The 22119-nt window shown below is 45.5% G+C and overlaps 1 protein-coding gene and 1 pseudogene across 1 annotated transcript in view; one reads left to right on the plus strand and one right to left on the minus strand.

Moving 5' to 3' along the window:
• LOC144111361 (WD repeat and HMG-box DNA-binding protein 1-like) overlaps positions 1 to 22119 on the plus strand; it is a 402955-nt gene that overhangs the window by 169834 nt on the left and 211002 nt on the right. The window contains exon 6 of the mRNA XM_077644637.1: positions 6423 to 6475. Within this exon, the coding sequence (XP_077500763.1) occupies positions 6423 to 6475 (53 nt within the window). The remainder of the gene's footprint in view (positions 1 to 6422; positions 6476 to 22119) is intronic.
• Positions 4236 to 6279, minus strand: LOC144110843 (uncharacterized; annotated as a pseudogene).

Consider the following 22119-nt stretch of genomic DNA (forward strand, 5'->3'; position numbering starts at 1 on the left):
TCCGTTTACATGCGGTTTTAAGCACTTGATTAACAAAGGACTAAGGGCTGTCATTTTCAGTGGCCCGCCCAAAGCATCAATTCTCCAATCAAAAATAACATGCGAGATGGGGACAACCCCTTGGGTTGGGCTTAGCCTCGAACCCAGAGTCTTGTTAACAACACAAACTAAATAAACAAAAACGCCACAACTCTCTCTCAAGTGAGAGTATCCACAGGCTCTCCCTTCGGAGCTAATCCTTGCCCCATGCATGCATACCGCCACCCACCATCGGTCCGCGTCGCCCGTCAGCAACAGAGGAGGGGGCGAAAGGGCCCACGATGCTGCCGGGCTACCGACGGCGGGACACAGCTAATAAGCATGAAGGGGTTCGTCTGTCGCTCCGGGAAACCAGATTAAGGGTCGCCCCTGTCTTCCCACATTCTTGGCGAGTCTTGCCTGTCCGCCATGACAGGTGTCCGTCACGGCCCTCCTGGGAATGCGCTTTTGTTCACGAGGCACGGCGGGAAGCTGTGGGTGCCTTCCCGGCGATAGCCCACACGACAAAGGGGGGGGGGGGGGGGGGGAGGGGGTCCGTGCGTCAAGCGACAATTTTCGTTCCCCGTATGTACTCGGGGGCTCTCGGTTTCCGCGTGTGCCGGCGTCCTGCTTTCTGCAAAGGTATGCAGCTGGAAAAGAGGGGCGGCCTTAAGCCCCAACTCGATGCACACACAAGGAATGTACCTCGTAGCACACAAGGAATGTCACAAGTGCATGAAAGAATACGAGGTGCATACATAAACTGAAAAGTGGCATTAAATACAACTACATTTCTCATAAAAAAAAAAACAAAAAAACAAAAAAAATTGAGAAACTTGCTCAATGTCTTGAACGTAATTTTTTCAATTTGTATATTTCGAGCTTCTAAACTGTTCAGTATCCTTGGAAGTTTGTTCTGCAGCATTTGAAGGCCGTATGTTCTGCTTGTTTTAACCTTCCATTGCTCGAAATGGCGTGTATTGTAGGTCTCTAGATTTCTTTGTAGTTTAGCTATTTCCTGAATAAAACCATTATTATATTTAGCATCTTGTTTCAAGAGTTTGCTAAGCCGGTATTCATAATAGTTTGTAGCTGGAATAACATTATACTTTGTGATTAACGCACGCATTTGAGAGTGCACTGGAACATTTTCTACAGCTCGTAAAAACTTTTTTTGCAAAATGACCAACCTTTCAATGTTGGATTTAGTAGTTGATGCCCATACCAAATGACAATAGTTCAGTCTGGAAGAGAAAAGGCTATTGTAAATTAACATTAAAATGTGGCGAGGGAGTACATGACGATTTTGAGAAACTATACCGACTATTTGTGACAACTTTTTTGCAATGGAATCGACGCGCACTTCCCATGACATTGTGTCTTGAAAAATGACGCCCGAAGTCTTAAAGCTAGGCACAATCTCTATGACAGTTGAGCGTAGTAAAATTTTATTTTGTGTATCAATGTTTTTGTTTCTACTATTTATTTATTTATTTATTTCATAAATACTGCCGACTGCCCTTTGGCGGTCAAAGCAGGAGTGCACAAAGGAAAAAAATTACGAAGTGGTAACAACAAAAATAACAGCGACAAAGGGCGATTACAGTACGAGGACAAAATTCAATAAGAGCAACGGGAAGCAAAAAAAAGTACAGGCAAATCATCCGACGTCAAACAGACTAAGTGAACAGAATAAAAACAAGGAAACCGAAATACACTGTGTACTAGACACGCTACTGCGATACATGAGCCGAAACAGCAGAAAAGAAGGATTCTGAAGATACCAGGTTGGTGATATCGCTTGGCAGTCTGTTCCATTCGGAAATGGTGCGTGGAAAGAAGGAACAAGAATATGCTTTTGTTCGGCATCGTGGCATCAAGATAGTCTTTTCGTGTTTGTTACGGGTGGGGCGTGTTGTGTTGTATTGCATGTAACTCTGAAAATTCAGTTTTGTTTTATTATGTATGATATTGAACAACATTTTTAGTCGGTGCTGCTTGCGACGGGATTCAAGAGTGGGAAGCCCAGATCTGTTGAGCAAAATAGAACCGCTTTTGTTTCATCACCGTTTATCCTCAGGCTATTTTTTTGTGTCCATTCATCAAGCTTCATTAGCGCTACATTGGCTGCAGCTATTATCTGATTGATTGATTCTCCTGTAAAAAATATACTTGTGTCATCTGCATAGTTTATAAATACAGTGGATGGGGCTATGTTGTACACCTCGTTCACATACAAATTAAAAAGAAAGGGGCCCAGAATACTCCCTTGTTGTACGCCGTAGAAAACTTGAAGTGGGTCGGACAAAGAATCATCTATGGCTACTGTTTGGGTACGGTGTTTTAAGTAAGAATCGATAAGGGCACTGGCCTTTCCACGAAAGCCGTAATGTTCCAGCTTCCTTATCAGCACAGCATGATTGATAGTGTCGAAAGCTTTAGAGAAGTCGACATACAAGCCCAAAACTAGCTTTCCTTCTTCCAGCCTGCTAAAGATGTGTTCCTTTTGGGTCACAAGTGCAAGTTCTGCACTGAATCCTTTGCGAAAACTGAACTGCGAGTTGGCTAGCAGCTAATGTTTTCCTTCAAAAGTTGTCATTCATTATAAAATGGCCTTTTCTAAAGCTTTGGAAAAGATGGGAAATATTGATATGGGACGGTAATTTTCTATATCACTCTTGTCACCCTTTTTATACAATACACTTACTTGAGCAACCTGCATTCTATGCGGAAATATGGCCTGCTCAAAACATAGATTAAATATATGCACTAGACATGGAGCAAGAAGGTGGGCAACGAATTTTATTGGTTTTATTTGAAAACCCTCATCGTCTTTGGCACCACTATTTCTTAGGTTTAAAATTATATTTGTAATCTCTGTTTCATTGACTGGAGTCAGAAACATCGAACTTGAATTGCGCGGGAAAATTTGGAAGCTCATTAAAACTCGCGGTTCTGTTGACGTTTGTAAAATATTTATTGAAAGCATCTGCAAGAGGTTTTCCGGTGAGCTCTGTGTCATTTACTTTTATTTTACAGGCTTTATCAGGTGCTATTTTGTTGTTTAGCATCGAGTTAAGCCTGCGCCAAGTTATGTCCATCCGACCTGCTGCAGGGCAAAATATGCTGTCTAAATATTCACGTCTCGCTTTCTTTATATCTTTAAGCAATTACGATAGGCTTTAAACTCTAGCAGTACTTTTTTATCTTTGCTCTGGATAAACTGGTGATATAACTTATTTTTTTCTCTAATTCTCACCGAAAGCCCTGCACTAACCCATGGTTTTCGAATTTTTCTACCCTTTTTTACTGCGACTAGAGGAAAACTCTGCTCATAAATTGGCTTGAATATTTCCAGAAAAATATCATATGCAATGTTTACATTTTTGCTGAAAAGGATTGGATCCCGCAAAGTCTGCGCAATTTTGTCATAGAACAGTGTTATTTTTCGCTGTGTTATGTGTTGAACAAAATATGTATGCCGCATTTTTCTGTTGTTTAACTGACCTTTGGCACATAAGAATATAGGTAAATGATCGCTAAGATCTGAGGCTAGCACACCTGCGTTAATCCTGCTTGCATCAATACTGGTAAGAAACACATCCATCAAGGAAGATGAACATGCTGTCACTCTCGTTGGAATATTGATTGTGTTCCTAACACCATGAGTGTTCAACAAGACAGCAAGGTTAGTTTGCAAAGAAGCGTTCAACATATTGATATTAATGTCACCAACGAATATAACATTCAGGTGGTTCATATTAATGAACGAGAACAATGTGTCTAAATAGTAAAAAAAAAGTGCCATTTTTTTATTTGGTGGCCGATAACAGACGACCAATACGTCGTTTTGCACGCGAACGGATACAACTTCATAATCTTGCGTAAGCGTAGAAAATTCTTCAAGCAGCTCACATTCAAATATTTTCTTGACCAAAATGCACACCCCTCCACCCCGTTCAGCGGAGCGATTTAAATAGTAAGCATCATACCCAGCAAGTCGGTAAACATCATCAGTTGACCATGTCTCGGTTAACGTTACAGAATCTAGTGACTCATTCAGGTCCTCGAAAAGTAGTTCCAGACCTAGTCTCTTATTCTTTATTGATCTTACGTTCAGATGAAAGCATTTGAATGATTGAAGAAACGGTTTTCCTATATGTTTCCGTGCGGCAAAACGTAGGACGCCATTTTCTTAGCTGTACGCTTAGCCTCTTCTAGGCGAGCTTATCTAGGTCGTTAGCGCTAGCAACCAGTACCTCCTTCTGCCCATCAGCCTTTCGCACCAGGATTCTTCCGTTGCTATGCCACACGTACTTGTACTTATTTACCTTTGCCCAGTTCTTAACTTCAAACAGTAGCGCACAGGTTCTTTTCGTCAGGTTTTCCAGTATGAAGGTATTGTCCGTTTCTTGCAGTTTCTTTCTGTTTTGCCACCACGCATCCCTTCCAGCCTGCCTTGCGAAGCGACAAATGATACCTGGCGTTTTATCTTTCTTTGCTGGCAGGCGGTGAATTGCCACAACGTTGCTTTGCAAGAGCTCTGGAAGTTCGTTCTTAGCAGTCAGTGCATTTATCTTATCAAGAAGATTTTCGTCCTTAGTCTCTTGGATGCCATGGAATTCAAGGTTGAGGCGGCGGTTCCTCCATTCAAGGTTATCTAGTTCATTCTTTAGCAGGGCGACTTCATCGTCTTGTGCCTCGACCTTTTCCACCCTCTTTTTCAACTCTTTTACTTCGCGCTCGTTTCGCTCAGTGCGGGAAACCAAATCGTCATACTGGTCGCTTAACAGCTGCAATGCATCTTCAATATCGTCAATTGTTTCTTTAAGAGGCAGCAGCTGATCCAGCTTATCACTGATCACTTTCGTCCAGATCTTTAGGTCCGTGTCAGTTTCACCAGGGAGGCTAACATCTCGTGTGCGTTGCACAACCGGTGCTCGTGTTTTCGAGCCCTGCAAACTGTGCAGCGCCATGCCTTACGATACTCGTCCCCCTTAGCTTTAAGCGTGGCGTCAGCAATTCCTGCGCATTTTCCAATGTGATAAACACAACCACAATCACTGCACTCGATAGTACTATCTGACACAGTAAAATCCTTGCAACACAGAACACCGCGAATTTGGAGACATGGTCACAGGCTATCACACTTTGGCGGCAGCAGCAGCGGTAGAAATTTACATGTAGAAAACAGGAATTTGGTTTGGCTTCCACTAACCTGTAAGATACAGTGAACGTGGCTTGAGGCGCTGTTCGCTCGTCGCTGCCACTACCGCCAATGTGATCGGCCAGTCCGGTTCTGCTGGTTTTGTAGCTTCCACCGTCGACGTCAGCGCTCCGTGTTGGCGGCGTTAAAAGACAGCATCCAGGATGATAGCCATTGATCTTGAAAGCCAGTGATGCTCACATTCCCGAGGAAGCAGTGTTGCGGCGATCTGCAAGATACAGTGAACGTGGCTTGAGGCGCTGTTCACTCGTCGCTGCCACTACCACCAATGTAGGTTTCAAGATCCCCGTGACAAGTGTTCAAGTGTTGTGACTAGGGCTTGCTGGTTACTGATAATATCTGAAGCAGCGCAAGGACGGGCATGCAGTAAGGGGGACACCGCGGTGTCTCCTTAATGTGTCCTCGCTCTTTCAAATATGATCCTTGGTCACTGCGTGTAACTACCTGGCGGAGAACAGACGGGCTTGACGTCCCGTCTGTTCTCCGCCAGGTAGTTACACGCAGTGACTGAACACTCCGCGAGTTCTACCTTGAACGATTAATAACTGGACGCCCCACTCCAGTTGAAGTCAACGCAGTGCTATGCGCGCATTTTCATTCCTCCAACATGAACTAATCACGCGCACAACCTGGACACATTTCTTATTGTGTAAATAGTTTGTACATGTTACTTCTCCCCCTATCCTCTCTTCCTGTCCTCTCACCTCTGCTATCCTTTATTTCCGCTGCCCCAGCTCAGGGGCTTCAGTATCGATGGCAGATGCCCAGGCTAGAAAAATCTTTTCCTTCCTTTTTATTATTATTTTAATTAAAATTACTACTACTAGCACCCTTGGAGTTCTTGAATTAGTCCAAGCTTTTTCTGCCTCAAAAGGAATTGGTGCGCAACTGTATCAGTTAAAAAAAATGTATGTTCTGTGCACTCCGACCAAACAGCCAGTGAGTTAAAAAAAAATGAACACTTGTTCTGTGCTTTTTCTCCTCTATTCATTTCCGTCATGAAATATAATGACCATTATTCTTCCCACTGCCATATTTTCTCGGGCTGTCGTTGTCTGTGACAAATGTCAAATTGAGTGAGGAACAGCGACATAACTCGACGGTGCAAGCTCGTTACTAACGGCGCCGTCTTCTTTGTTTTTATGGCTTGCGCTGTATAACGTTTTTCCGTATGCAGGAGAACTGCCACTACTTCCTGGTGGGCGTCAGAGAGACCACACTGGATATTTGGTAAGCGCCTTTTGCGTGAGGGCACTCCTAGATTTCCGCGTGGCGTAGCGGTGGCGTAGTATCCGCCTCACATGCAAGTGGACCGCGGTTCGAATCACGAGGCCACGCTGTTTTCTACCGGATAAAAAAAGTAACCAGGCCTATGGTGCGGCCTGATATCGGCGCCTGTAGTCAACAACGCACTCCCTCACCAGAACAAGATTTTCTGACCCTGCTGTAACAATTGGCCATCACCTCCTGTGTGGATAAACCCGTTAACCCCGTGCCCTGTGTGCCCGCTGGCTGTGAAGCAATTGACGAAGCTGCCTGTCAGACCTGTAACGCTGTGGCGGGTACTTTGAGCTGCTGGCTACGAACAGGCAGTCGTCAGAGACCGAACCCGGCACCCTTTAAGGCTGGAACCTCGTCCAGCGTGGCTATTCTGTATCGTGTGGAAGAATAATTTTTACCAGCTGAAAAGACACGAGTGACAAGAGGAGGACGTACGCAGGTTAAGGCTTTAACAACTGACATCTTTATTGTGCACATTGCGTAGAGTAACCGTCACGCATGCGCCAAGCCAAAACAGACAACCTAGAAGTCAATCTCTTTTGTTGTCAGCCCAATCAACGGGGAACTGACGTAAGCATCACCATGTTTATATCAGATAGGCCTCAAGAATTTTGCGTGCCTTTCTTGTTTTTCCGTGGCATCTACTGCAATACAAAGCAAGATTGCCATCTTCACCACTGCGAATTTTGTTCCGCAGCCTTTCATTAATACAATCACAAGTCTGTCCTATATAACACTTTCCACACGTCAGCGGGATCTTATATATTCGCCTTTCAATGTTGCTGAGGGATTCAAAGCTAGAATTTTATGGAGCTCCTTGAGTTCTACCTGTCCTCGACTCTTGTCAAGTTTAATAACTGTTTTTATATCCAAAATAATGGAATTTGTATAGGAGCTAGTGCAGCGCCAGTGCTTTGTAGCATTTACCTCGCTAAGTTTGACCGCTCGCTTTTAAGAGTTTTGGACGACGCGCGTGCTGTGCGAATCGTAAGATATTTACATGATTTTTTAGTGCTTTTAAACTGTGGACCTAACGACTACTGCCGTCTGGTAGTAGAGCACATCATGAGTGCCTCTAGGCAGTGTTCACCCCATTTAAAATCCACTCATGAACTAGCCACACACAACTCAATTCGTTTTTAAGACTTGCTACTAACCTCTTCAGGAGAAAGCCATGTGTGCTGGATGTACTCACCTAGAACTCAAAAAAGACTCTTGACCGTACTACTTTAACCACTCTAAATTAGTCAAGCGAAGTATTGCTAATGCTTGTTTTTTAAAAAAAAATGCTTTAAAAAGAAGCTGCTGGCACACTGTCGTAGCTAGTGTCATGACGCAGGCCAATCGCCTTTCTGATGCAGGCTTCCCAACAGAAATGGTGAGAGGAGTGGCTGAGTCTGTGTTGAAGGAATTAAATAGCAGGGCCAAGGAAGAAATTAAGGAAGAAAGTTCAAGTGGTACCTTATCTGCACAAAGTGGCACACAACGTATAAAAGTCGCCAAGTGCCAAGGCGTTAACGTGGTTTTTTCTGCCCTTGTTAAGCTTTAAGGTCTCTGCGCACGAATAATGCCTGATGATATTAAGAAACACTGCAACACCAAGCATAGGACAGTGTATGCCAGGTGCAGAACAGAAGTCATATATAAGATCCCGCTGATGTGTGGAAAGTGGTATGTAGGACAGACTTGTGATTTTATTAATGAAAGGCTGTGGAACAAAATTCGTAGTGGTGAAGATGGCAATCTTGCCTTGCATTGCAGTAGATGCCACGCAAAAACAAGAAAGGCACGCAAAATTCTTGAGGTATATCTGATAGATAAACATGGTGATGCTTGCGTCAGTTCTCTGTCGATTGGGCTGACAACAAAAGATTGACTTCTTGAGCGATTAAACCTTGGTTGTCTGTTTTGGCTTGGCGCATGCGTGACGGTTACTCTACGCAATTTGCACAATAAAGATGTCAGTTGTTAGGCCAGCCTTGACCTGTGTAGGTCCTCCTCTTGTCGCTCGTGTCTTTTCAGCTGGTAAAAATTATTCTTCGACATGTCAGACCAACTGGCCACCATTCAGCCTTGCTTCAATCTGTATCAGGGCTGTTCAAGGACAAATCAGCGCCCTGAGGCACCCTTTCTGCTGAAAATCCGGCGTCATCAGCCACGGTGGTGTTGTGAGCGGGAATGCACCATCTACCACCAACGTCACGTGACCGTGCGACGTCGTCACAGCCTGCCCACCGTGGCAGGTGGCGAAAGCCTTCTCGGGAAGAGCAGCCTGGTTCTCACAAGCCTCACCATGAAGGCAGCTGTGTTTGAAACAGCTCCTGCCGAGGCAGTGGTGCATCGCTTAACAGCGGCACCACTGTACCACAAATCTGAGGCGGAACATTTCCGCATATATGGGAATTAACCCATTAAAGCTATCGCTTCATACCCGTAAGTGAAACAAGCCGGCAGCTTCTGTTTGCCGGTTGTCATCCGAAATCCTCATGGCATCAGCGGGTGAATTCTCTGGCCTTAATGTCTGCCCAGTCACCGAAGTATCGGCAACCACATTGAGTAACTCGATCAACTTTCACGCACTCTACACAGTGATGGAATCAACCAATATGCTTAAATACTTGACAACTACTGCTTGTAACATGTCATAGAGAACGCGATTCGTAAAGAGCAAACACTCCCATACAGACGGATAAGGCTTAACCCTTTAAATCGGGCTGTGGCGCACTGTAGCGCATTTATTGTAGCGCACCAGGCGGCTTGGTGACTTCCGCTTTCGGTTAGGCGAGAGCAGTTTCAATACTAGCATGCCCTGGGGCCTGCCGTGCCCTCATGGCACTATATTTTTGTTCAGCACGGTGGAACCAGCGAATCTGATGCAGAACGAGAACAAGGAGGCACACACACAACATCACTGGACTTACAAGTGATTATCAGTTGTAAGTCCAGCGATGTTGTGTGTGCGCCTCCTTGTTTCGTCCTGTATCAGTTTCGCTGGTTCAGGTGATCTGTGCATCATGAACCAACTAGCCCAGCCATGAACCACTTAGCCTGTATTGTACTATTATTTCTGTCCAGTACGGTCTCCTGTTATCTATTTACTTTAGGACCAGAATAATGAAAAATTACATTCCGGGAGCTTTTGACTGGCCATAAACACAGCTGCGCCACCACCTTCGTCAAAGAGTGGCAATCAAGAAAAGACACCAGGTGCTTTGTGAAATGAGCGTCTATTTTGCTGCGTATAAAGCCGAAACCGATGCGGTAGCGATTTGGCACATCGCTAAGCTCGCTCCGCGCTTCTTGTGTGTCCATTGTTACTGCAACGCTGCTCACAGCAGTGGCTGTCGCTACCACCATGCACCCTTTGCTAAAAACCGTAAATTACGAGCAGGTGTCATTGTGATAAACCTTACCCGACAACTCTGCGAACAGGCGAAATGTGTGAAAGCGGCGAAATCACGAACAAGGAAAACATGCTTTTACGAACCTTGCGTGCGGAACACTTATGCAACACAAACAATATTACAATATATCTCCCAACGATTTACAACTATTCGTCTGTTCCCCGACATTATTCTTTGCCCCCAAAAGCTACAAATCCCATTCCACGGCCAACTGTGCGCTTTGTTCGACAAACGTTTGGCACCGTGACGGTTACAACACGGGATCCAAACCAGTCGCTCACGGTGTGTTTGAGTATTGTGAATAAATGCGTGGGTGCAATTTGCATGAATTCATAGGCGCACAAGAATTTTCGGTGCACCAGGTTTTCGAGCTTTTAGAAAGTGCTACGAGTTTACTTTTTCCCCGATCGTTTTGAAAAGTGTACTACCTTTGTCACTGGGCGGGTGCAATGCTCGTTTTAATAGAGCAGATGACGGAGTGTTCGATGCAAAAGAAGTTTCTAGTTTTTGAACTTTTCATGAGTTACCTTTTTCTCGACAGTCTTGAAAATTATGCGCCCGTAGTGACTGCCAGTATGCTTGTTTTCGACGCCGATTTTTTTATTTCAAGTTGACCACATATTTTACCCGACCATCAACAAATATCACTCGAAATAAATTGTGCATTCTTGGGAGCCATAAAAACAAACTTCGCGTACCGTAAAATTCACGCGGAACAATGCAGAACTAACCGCTAGGCAAAGCGAACTAGGAACATAGCATGGGCGCGTCCCTCGCTAACAGTGCACCGGCTGAAGACGAGCAGGATGAGGTAGGCGTGCCTTTTACAAGCGCCGTTTCGGGGCGGCCGGCGTGCTGAGCAAAAATGGTTGAAATGCAGCGCAGGTTGGCAAGAACTAGACGTTTCTCACCTTGCCGCTGTCAGGAAGAGCAAGAGCGACACGAACCACGCCAGAACAGCCGGCAGGCCATGAAGCGTGCGCGCCTCTTCACGAACTGCGTAAATCGAAGCACCGGCCGGCGTCGTCAGCGTAAACTGCTTGAAATACAGAGTAGTGTGAAAAAAAAATGGCGGTGGTTTATCTTTGGTTAAACTGAGGGAGGAGTGGTAGCTTCACGATGGCTTATCCTGGCAAAGTCTTGGTATGCTATGTTTTGGTCGTTTATTTGGAATTTTCCAGGCTAAACCATCGTGAAGCTACCGCTTCTCCCTCTGTTGAACCAAAGCTAAGCCACCGTTAATTTAAGAGTCCATGACGTCACGGCCTGGCGCGTGAACACCGCATGGCGACTTCGTTCCTAGGCGCGCCGGTGCTCTTCCCGTTATGTAATCGCTTACGGAGGCCATGATGTCATGGCCTAGCACGTGAACACCGCATGTTGACTTCTTGTCTTGATTTTAGCCACCAATAAGATAACCTTTGCTTGGTTACTTCTACCCGCTTAAAATCTGCTTTCTCTTCACTGTCCTTAAACCCCAATGCTTTGGATAAATCAGCATCGCTACTTTCCACTGTGGGGATGGATGGATGGATGGAAGGTAGGAGCGTCCCCTTTGAAACGGGGCAGTGGTTGTTGCCACGATGCTCAGTTTTTTTCCTTTATTTTTGTTTACTCTGCTGTAAGTTGTTCATACAATTCGCCATTTTCTTTAAAAAAAAACGTCTTCCTACACTTTAAAACTTGTCATTTCTCTGTTTTTGTGCCACCATTCCTCCAATTGCTTTTTGCTAATTTCCACCGCAGATTTATTTACATGGCTATTGTTATCTCTTAACACGTAGGCCCCAGGAAGAGTGACTATGCCTGCATCGACGTCGGGATGGATACCATCGCATTTTAGGATGAGGTGTTCTGGGAAAACTGCATCGTAACGCCATCTACAGGCGGCGTTTCCGATCGAGACAGCCAGTGGAAGCTCTTTATTATCTGCAGGCATTTCGCTTGACTCCTTTGAATGTTTCGTGCTTCAGCTAGCCAAAATGCCGAGCGGCGCCGAAGCAGTAGCAGTCTGATGGCCCTCTTCATTTTGTGTCGTCTTTATTGCTACTGCTGCGGTGCAGCACGGAATATTGACGAGCTGAAATACAAAACATTGAAACGAGTCAAGCGGAATGCCTGCAGGTAATAAAGGGCTCCCACTGGCAGTCTCGATCCCACATGCCGCCTGTAGACGGTGTTATGATGCAGTTTTCGTTGCTCCGGCTCCCGCTGCTTGGAGTATACCACTTTTGTCTCCGATAGTACATGGTTTAGGAGGCCGTGATGTCATGGCCTAGCATGTGAACACCGCATGTCGACTTCGTTGCTAGGCGCACCGGCGCTCCTCCCGTTATGTACTCGGTTAAGGAGGCCGTGATGTCATGGCCTAGCACGTGAACACCGCATGTCGTCTTCGTTGCTAGGCGCGCCGGCGCTCCTCCCGTTATGTACTCGGTTAAGGAGGCCGTGATGTCATGGCCTAGCACGTGAACACCGCATGTCGTCTTCGTTGCTAGGCGCGCCGGCGCTCCTCCCGTTATGTACTCGGTTAAGGAGGCCGTGATGTCATGGCCTAGCACGCGAACACCGCATGTCGACTTCGTTGCTAGGCGCTCCGGCGCTCCTCCCATTATGTACTTGGTTAGGGAGGTCGTTATGTCATGGCCTACCATGTGAACACTGCATGTCGACTTTGTTGCTAGACGCGCCGTCGCTCCTCCCGTTATGTACTCGGTTAAGGAGACCATCACGTCACGGCCTAGCACGTGAACAGCGCATGTCGACTTCGTACCTAGGCATGCCGGCGTTCCTCCTGTTATGTACTCGGCTTAAAGAGGGGGCGGCGTCGTGCCCTGTCACGTAAATGCCATGTTTCGGCTCGTTGCTGAGTCAAGACTCGATCACGTGACCCGATTTTGGCTGATCTTGACGACCGTGATGACCTTAGCCTTTGACCTTCACCTTTTGCCTTGATCTCAACCTTTGCAATGGCTTGACAATTGGTCGTACGATTGAACATTCACTGGTTCTCCAAACTTTAAACTGAAGGCTTGGCCTTGGCTGAGCCTTGAAGGTCATGGCAGGTACACGGCGATCTCAACCCGTTACCTTCAGTAATGAAGTTACCACTTCAAAAACATTTCTCTTCTTGCTGTCGTCAGAAACAGCGTGAATTTCACTTCAAAGACCAAGACAGACACAAAAAAATTGGCAGTGGCTTAGCTTGGCTATGCCAGGATATATGCAGCGAGAGGTACGTTTCCCTGTGGCCGTATTCTGTACTTCTCTCTAAATCGCTCTCAAGTTTGACAGTGTGACGTCAAAATGACTGCACCGCAAGACGCCGACCGGATCAACCAACTAGGAGCAAAGTTGCGATGTCTAGTAGCAAGGCTCCGCCCGGGAAGCATTTATTTGCATGACAAGGGACCGTAGGCTAACGTTTTCCTGTAAATATGCAGTGAATAAAATAAGTATTGTTTCATTTTGCTAAGAAACCGTATTTGAAACTCAACAACACCACACAAAACAAGAAATGTTCTTAGTTTTCATAGTAAGTTTGCTGTTCAGTCACTTTTATTGCCATGAAGGTGTGCTGTCAGTGGTAAAGCGTGAATATGTCAGTCTAAAAATAAACAAATACAATGAAGAAAACAAAGAATGTTTTATTTTGGTAATAAACTGTGTTGAAAATCAACAACACAAAGGAAGATTAGAAGCGTTTTCAGTTTTGCCATTAAATTTGCTCTTGCCATGGGGGCACGCTGGCAGTGGTATAGCGTGAACATGGCCTGCAAGAAAACAGCTGATTCCATGGCTAGTTCTTGTTTTTTGCATGTTGCCTAAAATCAAGGTACTTTGCGGATGTCTCAAGTGTGTGGAAAAATCTGTTTGAAGGCAGTGAATGCTATGGGCCTGCCGAGATCAACTTACAAAGATAGCTTGGCTCGAAAATTGACGAAGACAACTTTGGTCCGTGTTCTCGGTCGCCGCCTACTATCGATGACCGAGTGACGACTGGTTTTGTTTTTCTTCAGAAAATACCAGAAAACCATGAATCATCACACAGAAGCAACTGCTTACAGACTGGAGCAGACAGGTGCAGCAGCTGATAGCTTGCAATCTCGATGCGGGAAATGAGAGTTTACACAATCTGCCTCTGTGGCAACAATCACTCTTCTGTCTTGTACGCAATTGATGCCACCCATATCGGGCTAAGCACTTGATGTTCCGTTGGTGTTTTTGTAGCTCCGTTCGGTTGATGTTCAGTTGTTAGGGTAGTTTTTTTTCCCGTGCAAAATGCAGAAATTGTGATGTTTATGCTCCACTTAGTTTCTTTAGAGAGAAGGGAAGCACTTGATTTGATACCTTTGCTGTTTTCACCGAGGAGAGAACGAGCTTGTTTCGTTAACATCATTCGCTGATATTCTAATATACCCGGGGTCAACCAGGCAAGAAGAAGATTGCATCTTGAAACCGCGCAAAAAAAAGACAAGGGACGAGGAAGAAACCAAGAGGACAGAGCGCGGAACTTCAACTGGTTTATTACAACAGTGCGTCACATTTATAAAATTATGGTAATCACGTGGTAACATGACAAACGATCATCACATAACACTTGTGCGCAGGCGTGTACGAGACGTCATGCAATCTATATATGAATACTCTTTATCGGGCAGGTTAACCGAGGTTTTGTTGACACACGGTCAAAGTCTCGGAGAAGTGTCAATTCACAACCAGGAAAAGTTTCCTATGTTGGCCCGTGCACTGTGCCGGAATTTGTTGATAAGGTTTTGTCCAATGGCCCCAAATTCTGCACTGAGCCTAAGGTCTCTCCAGTGGAACTCTTGTCCCTGGTTAAGGATATAGCTAGACGTATGCCTGAAGATGAGAAAGGCTGGTGCATCTCGGAAGGTGTTAACTGTCTTTTGTCGAAGAAGGCCACAAAAAAAGATAGACTACAAGTTAGAGAAACCATCGATTATCTCCAGCACAATGATCTTGCCTTAATGATTTCAGATAAAGAGGGTAGCTTCGATGTTCTACCTATTCCACTTTATCGTAAAAAAGCGAAGGAAGCTGTTTCAAACAACTTTTCCACCACGAAGTGTAGTGCTCCTAGGCGGAAATAACTAGCGTTGGCCTTGTGTGACAGGCACAACCTGGCAAATCTTGTAAAAACTGTCAAAGGGGAAAAGAGCGGAGCACTGAGTATTTTCTTTTTCGCGAAAACTCATAAAGAAGGCGTTCCCTTTAGAGTTTTTGTCTCAGAGCGCGATACGTGGCAGGGGGCTTTATCCAAGTTTTTACAAAAACATTTGCGTATACTCCGAATAACAGACCCGTTCATGATAAAGAATTCTGAATAGGTTATCGCATTTCTTCGTGACCACGAAAGCTCGAATCAACCCTTGTTCCCTTTCTCAATAGACGTAACCGACCTCTTTCATTCCATACCTCAGGACAAACTCTTTTGCGCTCTTAAAGATACAGTGATGACTATGGCCCTGTGGCCTTCCAAAATGCATGCAGAATTGTCAATTTTGAAGGAAATAACTTCATTCAAAAGCGTGGCGTTTGTATTGGCTCTTGCATAGCCCCTCTGTTGAGTGACATATTTTTATCTCACTTTAACAAGCAAATTGCTGAACGCCTTGACACAGCCTACTCGGCTAAGGTTTTTAGATACGTGGATGATTACGCTATTTTCCTGATAAGGGTTACGCATGAGGGGGGTATGACTGCGGTGCATCAGGTTCTAGAAATCTCCAAGTGCTCTTTTGGTCTTAGCTTCACCCATGAGGTGCCAGCGCAAGGTTCCTTGCAATTCCTTGATATCTGTATTGTTTTCCGCGAAACCCAAGCGTGCTGGAGGTATCAGCCTCACTAAAAAAAAGCCATTTTAAGCCACTAAACAGCTCATTCCAAGCTTGTTAAAGGGGTATCTCAAAAAACTGCCTGCGTGCTGCTCTGAACATGTCCTGTAATCATGAAATGGCATACAGCGTGAGTTTCTAGCTAAAAAGGCTGACCAGTGCTGGTTTTCCTGGGGAGTTCATCATCTGTGTGCTAGAGGCCCTTGCCAGTGAAGTCAGGGGCATACCTGAGCACCGCCGCAGGGAAGAAGCGCAACGCAAGATACCCGTTGCCATCCCATACTACCACCAGATCTCGCATCGCTTGAAAAAAGTGGCTCAGAAGGGCGACGTGCCGGTGGACATCACCGCACCCGAAAAACTGGCCGGCCTATGCAACAAGGTGCAGGGAAAGCACAAAGAAGAATGCGGTATCAAGCACACAGAAAGATTTGTCCCGTGCAAAAGTGGGGTTGTTTACCGTATACCTCTGTCCTGTGGCAAAAGCTACATCGGACAAACTGGACGTTGCATAAAAGTCAGTCTTCAGGAGCACCACGCAGGATTAGGCGCATTGGCGTGGGGAGGGCACGTGGCCGACCATTGTCGCCACTGCAGTGGTTGCACGCCTCGGTTCCGCGATACCACTATCTTGAATAAGTTTGGGTCTAAACTAAGCAGAGAAGTGTACGAGGCCTACTGTATCAAGAAGGAATCCGGCTCGTGTTAGCAAAACTTCGGTTAACCGGTCCGATAGGGTATTCATATCTAGATTGCATGATGTCTCGTACACGCCTGTGCACAAGTGTTACGTGATGATCGTTTGTCATGTTACCACGTGATTACGATGGTTGTATAAATGTGATGCACTGTTGTAATAAACCAGTTGAAGTTCCGTGCTCTGTCCTGTTGGTTTCTTCCTCGTCCCTTGCCTTTTTTTGCGCAGTTTCAAGATGCACTCTACTAATAGTCACCAACTAGCCCATCTCTCTCTATTATACAAGAAGATGCTTGTATGGCTTGTGTAGAGGGTAATTGCAACAGGGCAGAAAGTTGAGCAAGTTTGTTCACGTTCACTGGTACACAGCACTTTAATTCTCCACAATGAATTTGTAGAGGCAATGTTTAAGTTTGCGTGTGATCCAGGGCTGTCAGGTAGGTAGGAAAGGGCACTGATGTGTAATATGGAGTGATCTTGGTATCGATGGGTTTGGTGAGGGCAGTGTTTAAAGGGGTTTAAGTACTTTACAGAGCTTCTAACAACATGCACTTCCTTTCACCTCGGAAGAATACTTAGGTTTTTTTTTATTATCGTCCATTGTATGAGGCACCCTATATACAGGCCACTCCTGTAGGAAAGGGAACAACCAGTCGAAAATGACTAGTATATTAAATGCACAGAGGAAATGTGGCTTAAAAACAATTACACTTGTCAAACATATTCTGTGATAGCATAAGGAGCTTGTCGGGCCATATGGCATTGTCACCGTCTTGTGTCATCATGGACTAGACTTCATAGCCTTGTATTATCGCAAACGAACCTAGGTGTCACTTTTGGGGCAATAAGCAAGTGCTGATAATTTCCCATAACAGAGCTGCCTGTATATTCTTAGAGCCGTTGAGCATTCCTGATCACAGTGTTGCATGTTTTGTTATTGTAAAATAACCTCCACTCACGCACCATTTCCTTGAAGATGTGTCTGTAATGTTTACACATCTTTGTCTATCAGTGAAGATGTTCTAGTCGTTCAGCCACTTCCAGTCGTTCTAGTTGTTCAGCGACTTCGCCTTATATTTTATTCATTGTTTTACAGTGGTCTCCTTGCAGTAGGTACAGCTTTTAGCACCGAGTGAAACACCTAGCCACATACCGTCAAGTTAAAAGCTTAGCTTTGGTATTTACACATCTTATATATGGCAAAATGTTTTCTAGTCCTGAAAATGCATTATGTACATTTTACCATGCAGTATTTATTGTACAGGCAGCCTCTGTATGAAAACAAGTACTCTGAAGTGAAAAATTTTTCTTATTGCACTTGAAAATGTCATACGTTATTTGTACATCAAGGTAAAGTATGCTTGTATGTGCAGTGCCTCTTCTGCAATAGAAACACTCGTGTGAAATGCGGTGCATAAAAAATAAATGCACTTGCGGAATGTATGATGAAATAAAAAAAGCTTTGGTGGTGCTTTTTGATTTCATCAAGCATCACAAATATTTCTTGCCTTATTCCAGGACTTCGCTCTTGGTGTATGGGTGTTCGTCACACGAGTAATGACCACAAGGCACTCCACCAAGCTGCAGTGATAGCATGGAAGGGGCAGGTGGGCAAAAGAGAGTGCAAAATGATTCTTTTCGCATAGTGGGCGAGCTGTTTCAACACCTTTTCTGCCTTCAGGAAGAGACTGTGCAACACGCTGCTGAGTGACTGGGAGGTATACTGGCAAGCGCACTGTCAATGAAGTGGCAGCCGAGGGGGGCACTTGCTTGTCACTGCAGGCTTCTGGCCACACATAGGTTGGCCAAGGGCACAAGAACATCACACATTTGCTGACACACTTGCAGATGCGTGTTGTGCACTTACGTGAGGCAATGGCAGTGACTGACATGACTCTCCAAGCAAGCATGGTGAGTCGTCGCTAAACGCTAGAGTTTCCACTGCAACTGTCGCTGCACCATCCCTAGGCACGCCTGCCTCTGAAGACGGATCGTGCTACACAGGTTGATAATACACTAGCGCATTGCTTTTCCCAGGAGGTAGGTGAGGAGGGATCCTGTCTTTACGAGGTAGCCAGCATGTAGAGGTGGCCCATTGTTATCTGGGTGAGTGGCAGTGTCGCCTGCACCCTCTGCTGACATGGGCGCATCCAAACAGAGGCTGTGAAGTGCAGCACATGTGGTGATGATGCGCACTGTTGACACATATATTAAGGAGCCTAGATTAAATTTTAAAGGAAAGAGATGTGAAGAAGACGACGTGGATTAACCGAAGAATAAAGAAGAGGAAGAAGCATTCGGTGAGATAGAGAGAGATGATTGGTGGAGAAGAGAAGAAGATGACGACAAGGCTTACGTGGACTAACACCGAGGCTATAAAAGGGCAAGTAAGAGCGAGGCACGGGGGAACAGCAGAGAAGCGGAGGCTCCGGCGGGTCAGGGACAACACATCGGCTGGAAGAGAGCGACGCCGGCTGCTGCTCCGGTGAGCTCGTGTTCTACGGCATCGCATCGTGGACTTCCTGCCGTGCCTGAGCCCGTTCCGGGGAGTCAATGGAGGACGCTACCACCTGCTACGGCCAGGGGGGTCTCCAGCGCTGTTGCCACCCATCCGGGTAGTGCCCCCAACGCCAATAACACCGGCATCACCTCCACGGGCGCTTGGACCGGGAGCTTATACGACGCCGCCAGCGACGCCAGCCCAAGCACGTCGGAACACCGCCTCGACGCCGCCTACTGTATCCATATAACGCCGCAGCCGCACCGATCCAACCGTAAGCACGAACGCCGACCGCTAATAGTAGAACGCTAGTAGTAGACGCTAGTAGTAGTGTGCCCGGGTCGTGTATATTTATAGTTCATAATTAAATAGTTTTTAGGTGCAGAAAAGAGACAAGACACATAGGGTAGGTGACAGGACGAAGCGCCTACTTCCAACTGATTTTATTGCATGCGTGAAACGTACCTAAATAGCTTGTCATCACATGTGCAGATGGGTCACCTAAAGCTCAAGTACGACTTGATAAGGCGCGCTCCAGGAATTTCTTTTCACAGTCGTACAATACTATCGATGTGTCACTTACGCACAGGTCGCCTTTCTTTTTGATAAAAAACGCTTCTATCAACTCCCTAGCATTAGTATTCCAGCTTTTGCCCAGAATGCGCACATCAGTGAAGCAAGGCTCACAATTGCGGGACGGGCACTTACTAATGTGCTTAGTTAGATGTGTGCCTTCCCTTTTCTGCTCTAAGTTTCTCTCATGTTCCCTCGTTCGCTCATTCAGGCACCTGCCAGTCTGGCCTATGTAGGAGTGTTGTAAGACAGGGGGATTTCGTAGACCACCCCTTCAGCACATTTTATGAACGGTCTCCTGTGCTTTGTTCCGCAGCCTCGTTCCTTGCTGTTCTCTTTATCAGTACGGGAGCAAAGGCCACCTAGCTTTCTCGGTGCTGAAAAGGCGAGCCGTACAGCATGGCGGCTGGCAACTTTTTTCAAATTATGGGCCACACGATGCACGTATGGCACCACCACTGGTCTTACCTCTTCTCGAGAGACCTCTGGCCTAGCTCTACCAGTACCATTCTTTGTCTTGTTTAGGAGACATTCAACCACCACAGTCACGAGTGAACGGGGGAACCCGGCTGCAAAAAGCCTAGCCAATTGGTTATAAAAACTGTCCCGTATTTTGTGAGGGCATGACTTTTTGAGAGCGGATTCAAGGCAAAGTGAAGCAATCCCGCGTTTAACAAGTTTGGAATGGCAGGAGTCAAAAGGTAGCAGCTGCTTCTTTGCACGCGGAAAGTAAGACCAACAGACCCGATCACCACAGAACTCAATTTTCAAGTCTAAAAACTGTAATGAATCATGAGCAGGTAGTTCGTGTGTGAACTCCAGACCTTTTCCATGCTCTCTAAAGGCAGATAAAACACTGTCCACCATTTTCTTAAGGTTGTAAAGACCTTCTTTAGTTAAAACAATCATAAAATCATCAACATACCTAAATACCATAAAAACCTTGTCAATGGGTAAAACTTGCTGCAGAGCTTGGTCAGTATGAGATAAAAAGGTGTGACATAGCACCGGTGCCACACAGGACCCAATGCATATGCCTGGTTTCTGCAGAAAAAACTGCTGGTCAAAAGTGATAAAAGTAGATTCCAGGTAAAACTGTAATAAGTTTAAAAAGTCATCTATGGAAATACCGGCTGAGTTCTGAAAAGAAATCGGGTCATTTTCCTCAATACACTTCCTAACAGCGGAGAACAAGGGGCCATGAGGAACTGAATAGAACAAATCTACAACATCCACTGAAAAAGCACTCCCAACATCAGGGTTGGTTTCAAAAACTTCACAAATATCATTTGACCGTTTTGTCAAAAAAGGATCATTTACATGCAGCTTTGACAGGTGCTTAGTCAAATACATGCTAAGAATTTTCTGCCACGTGCCTTTTTTGGTTACGATAGTTCTAAACGGCATGCTTTGCTTGTGAGTTTTAACAGAAAAGAAAACTTTGAGCGCGCTCTTTTTGCTATCTCTAATCTGGTTAGTAAGGGTGCTCAACCCCAGACCATCACACAAGGCCATCGCGGCCGATTTCACTTTTGTAGATTTTTTAGATATTGGAACAAAATTCTTTCTAACCGCTTGAGTTGCTCTCGCTGAGTAGTCATCGTCCGAGATAACTACAAATCCGCCCTCCTTATCAGTTTGTAGTAGACGCAGTTGATTTCTTCTGCAGTACGACACAATGGCTTCCGTCGACATTCCCTTGTTTCTTGTGGTGTCCGGATAACCCGACTTTAGAAGGGATTCAACACCTTCCAGCAGGCATTTTTCTCGCACCTCTGCAGTGCCTTTATTGCAATTTGTCGGTTGATGGCTAATAGATTTTGAGGCGGCTTTTTAGGCTCCACTGCGTACTTCGGTCCTTTTTCCAAAACATATTTCTTCTCTGGCAGATGTACATCACCTATTATCACCAATCCTTCTCCACCTTTCATCTTCTTGTCCTTTCTTACTTCTCTCAGCAAACAATTGAGCATGCACGTCCACTCTTGCTCAGTCATTCTTGAGGCCAACTTGGTGATGGATCGAAAAGTGGTCTCAGCTACACATGCAGGACTTCGTGCGAAGCAGGCAGCACGCAGAAGGTCATAAAAAAGGCGATTCTGGCGCCAAAACTCCGACCTGAGGATCTTGCTAATTTGCTTTACGTGACCCCATGAACGAAGCACAGGGCGAAAAAGCACTTACTTCAACGGGGACCAAGCCGTTCTTGATGCAAAAGGCGACTGTCCTTGCACGACAGGTGTTGGCGACGACACATGTGATACAATCATCAATAAAACGTGGAGATGACACACAAAAGGAAGGGCCCACTGTACTAAAAATATGGTCTTCTTTCTTTTCACAGGAATTTCTTTTCACAGTCGTACAATACTATCGATGTGTCACTTACGCACAGGTCGCCTTTCTTTTTGATAAAAAACGCTTCTATCAACTCCCTAGCATTAGTATTCCAGCTTTTTCCCAGAATGCGCACATCAGTGAAGCAAGGCATTAGCAAGCACATTAGTAAGTGCCCGTCCCGCAATTGTGAGCCTTGCTTCACTGATGTGCGCATTCTGGGC

This window comes from Amblyomma americanum, chromosome 11 (genome assembly GCF_052857255.1).
Source record: "Amblyomma americanum isolate KBUSLIRL-KWMA chromosome 11, ASM5285725v1, whole genome shotgun sequence".
NCBI classification, from domain to species: Eukaryota; Metazoa; Arthropoda; class Arachnida; order Ixodida; family Ixodidae; genus Amblyomma; species Amblyomma americanum.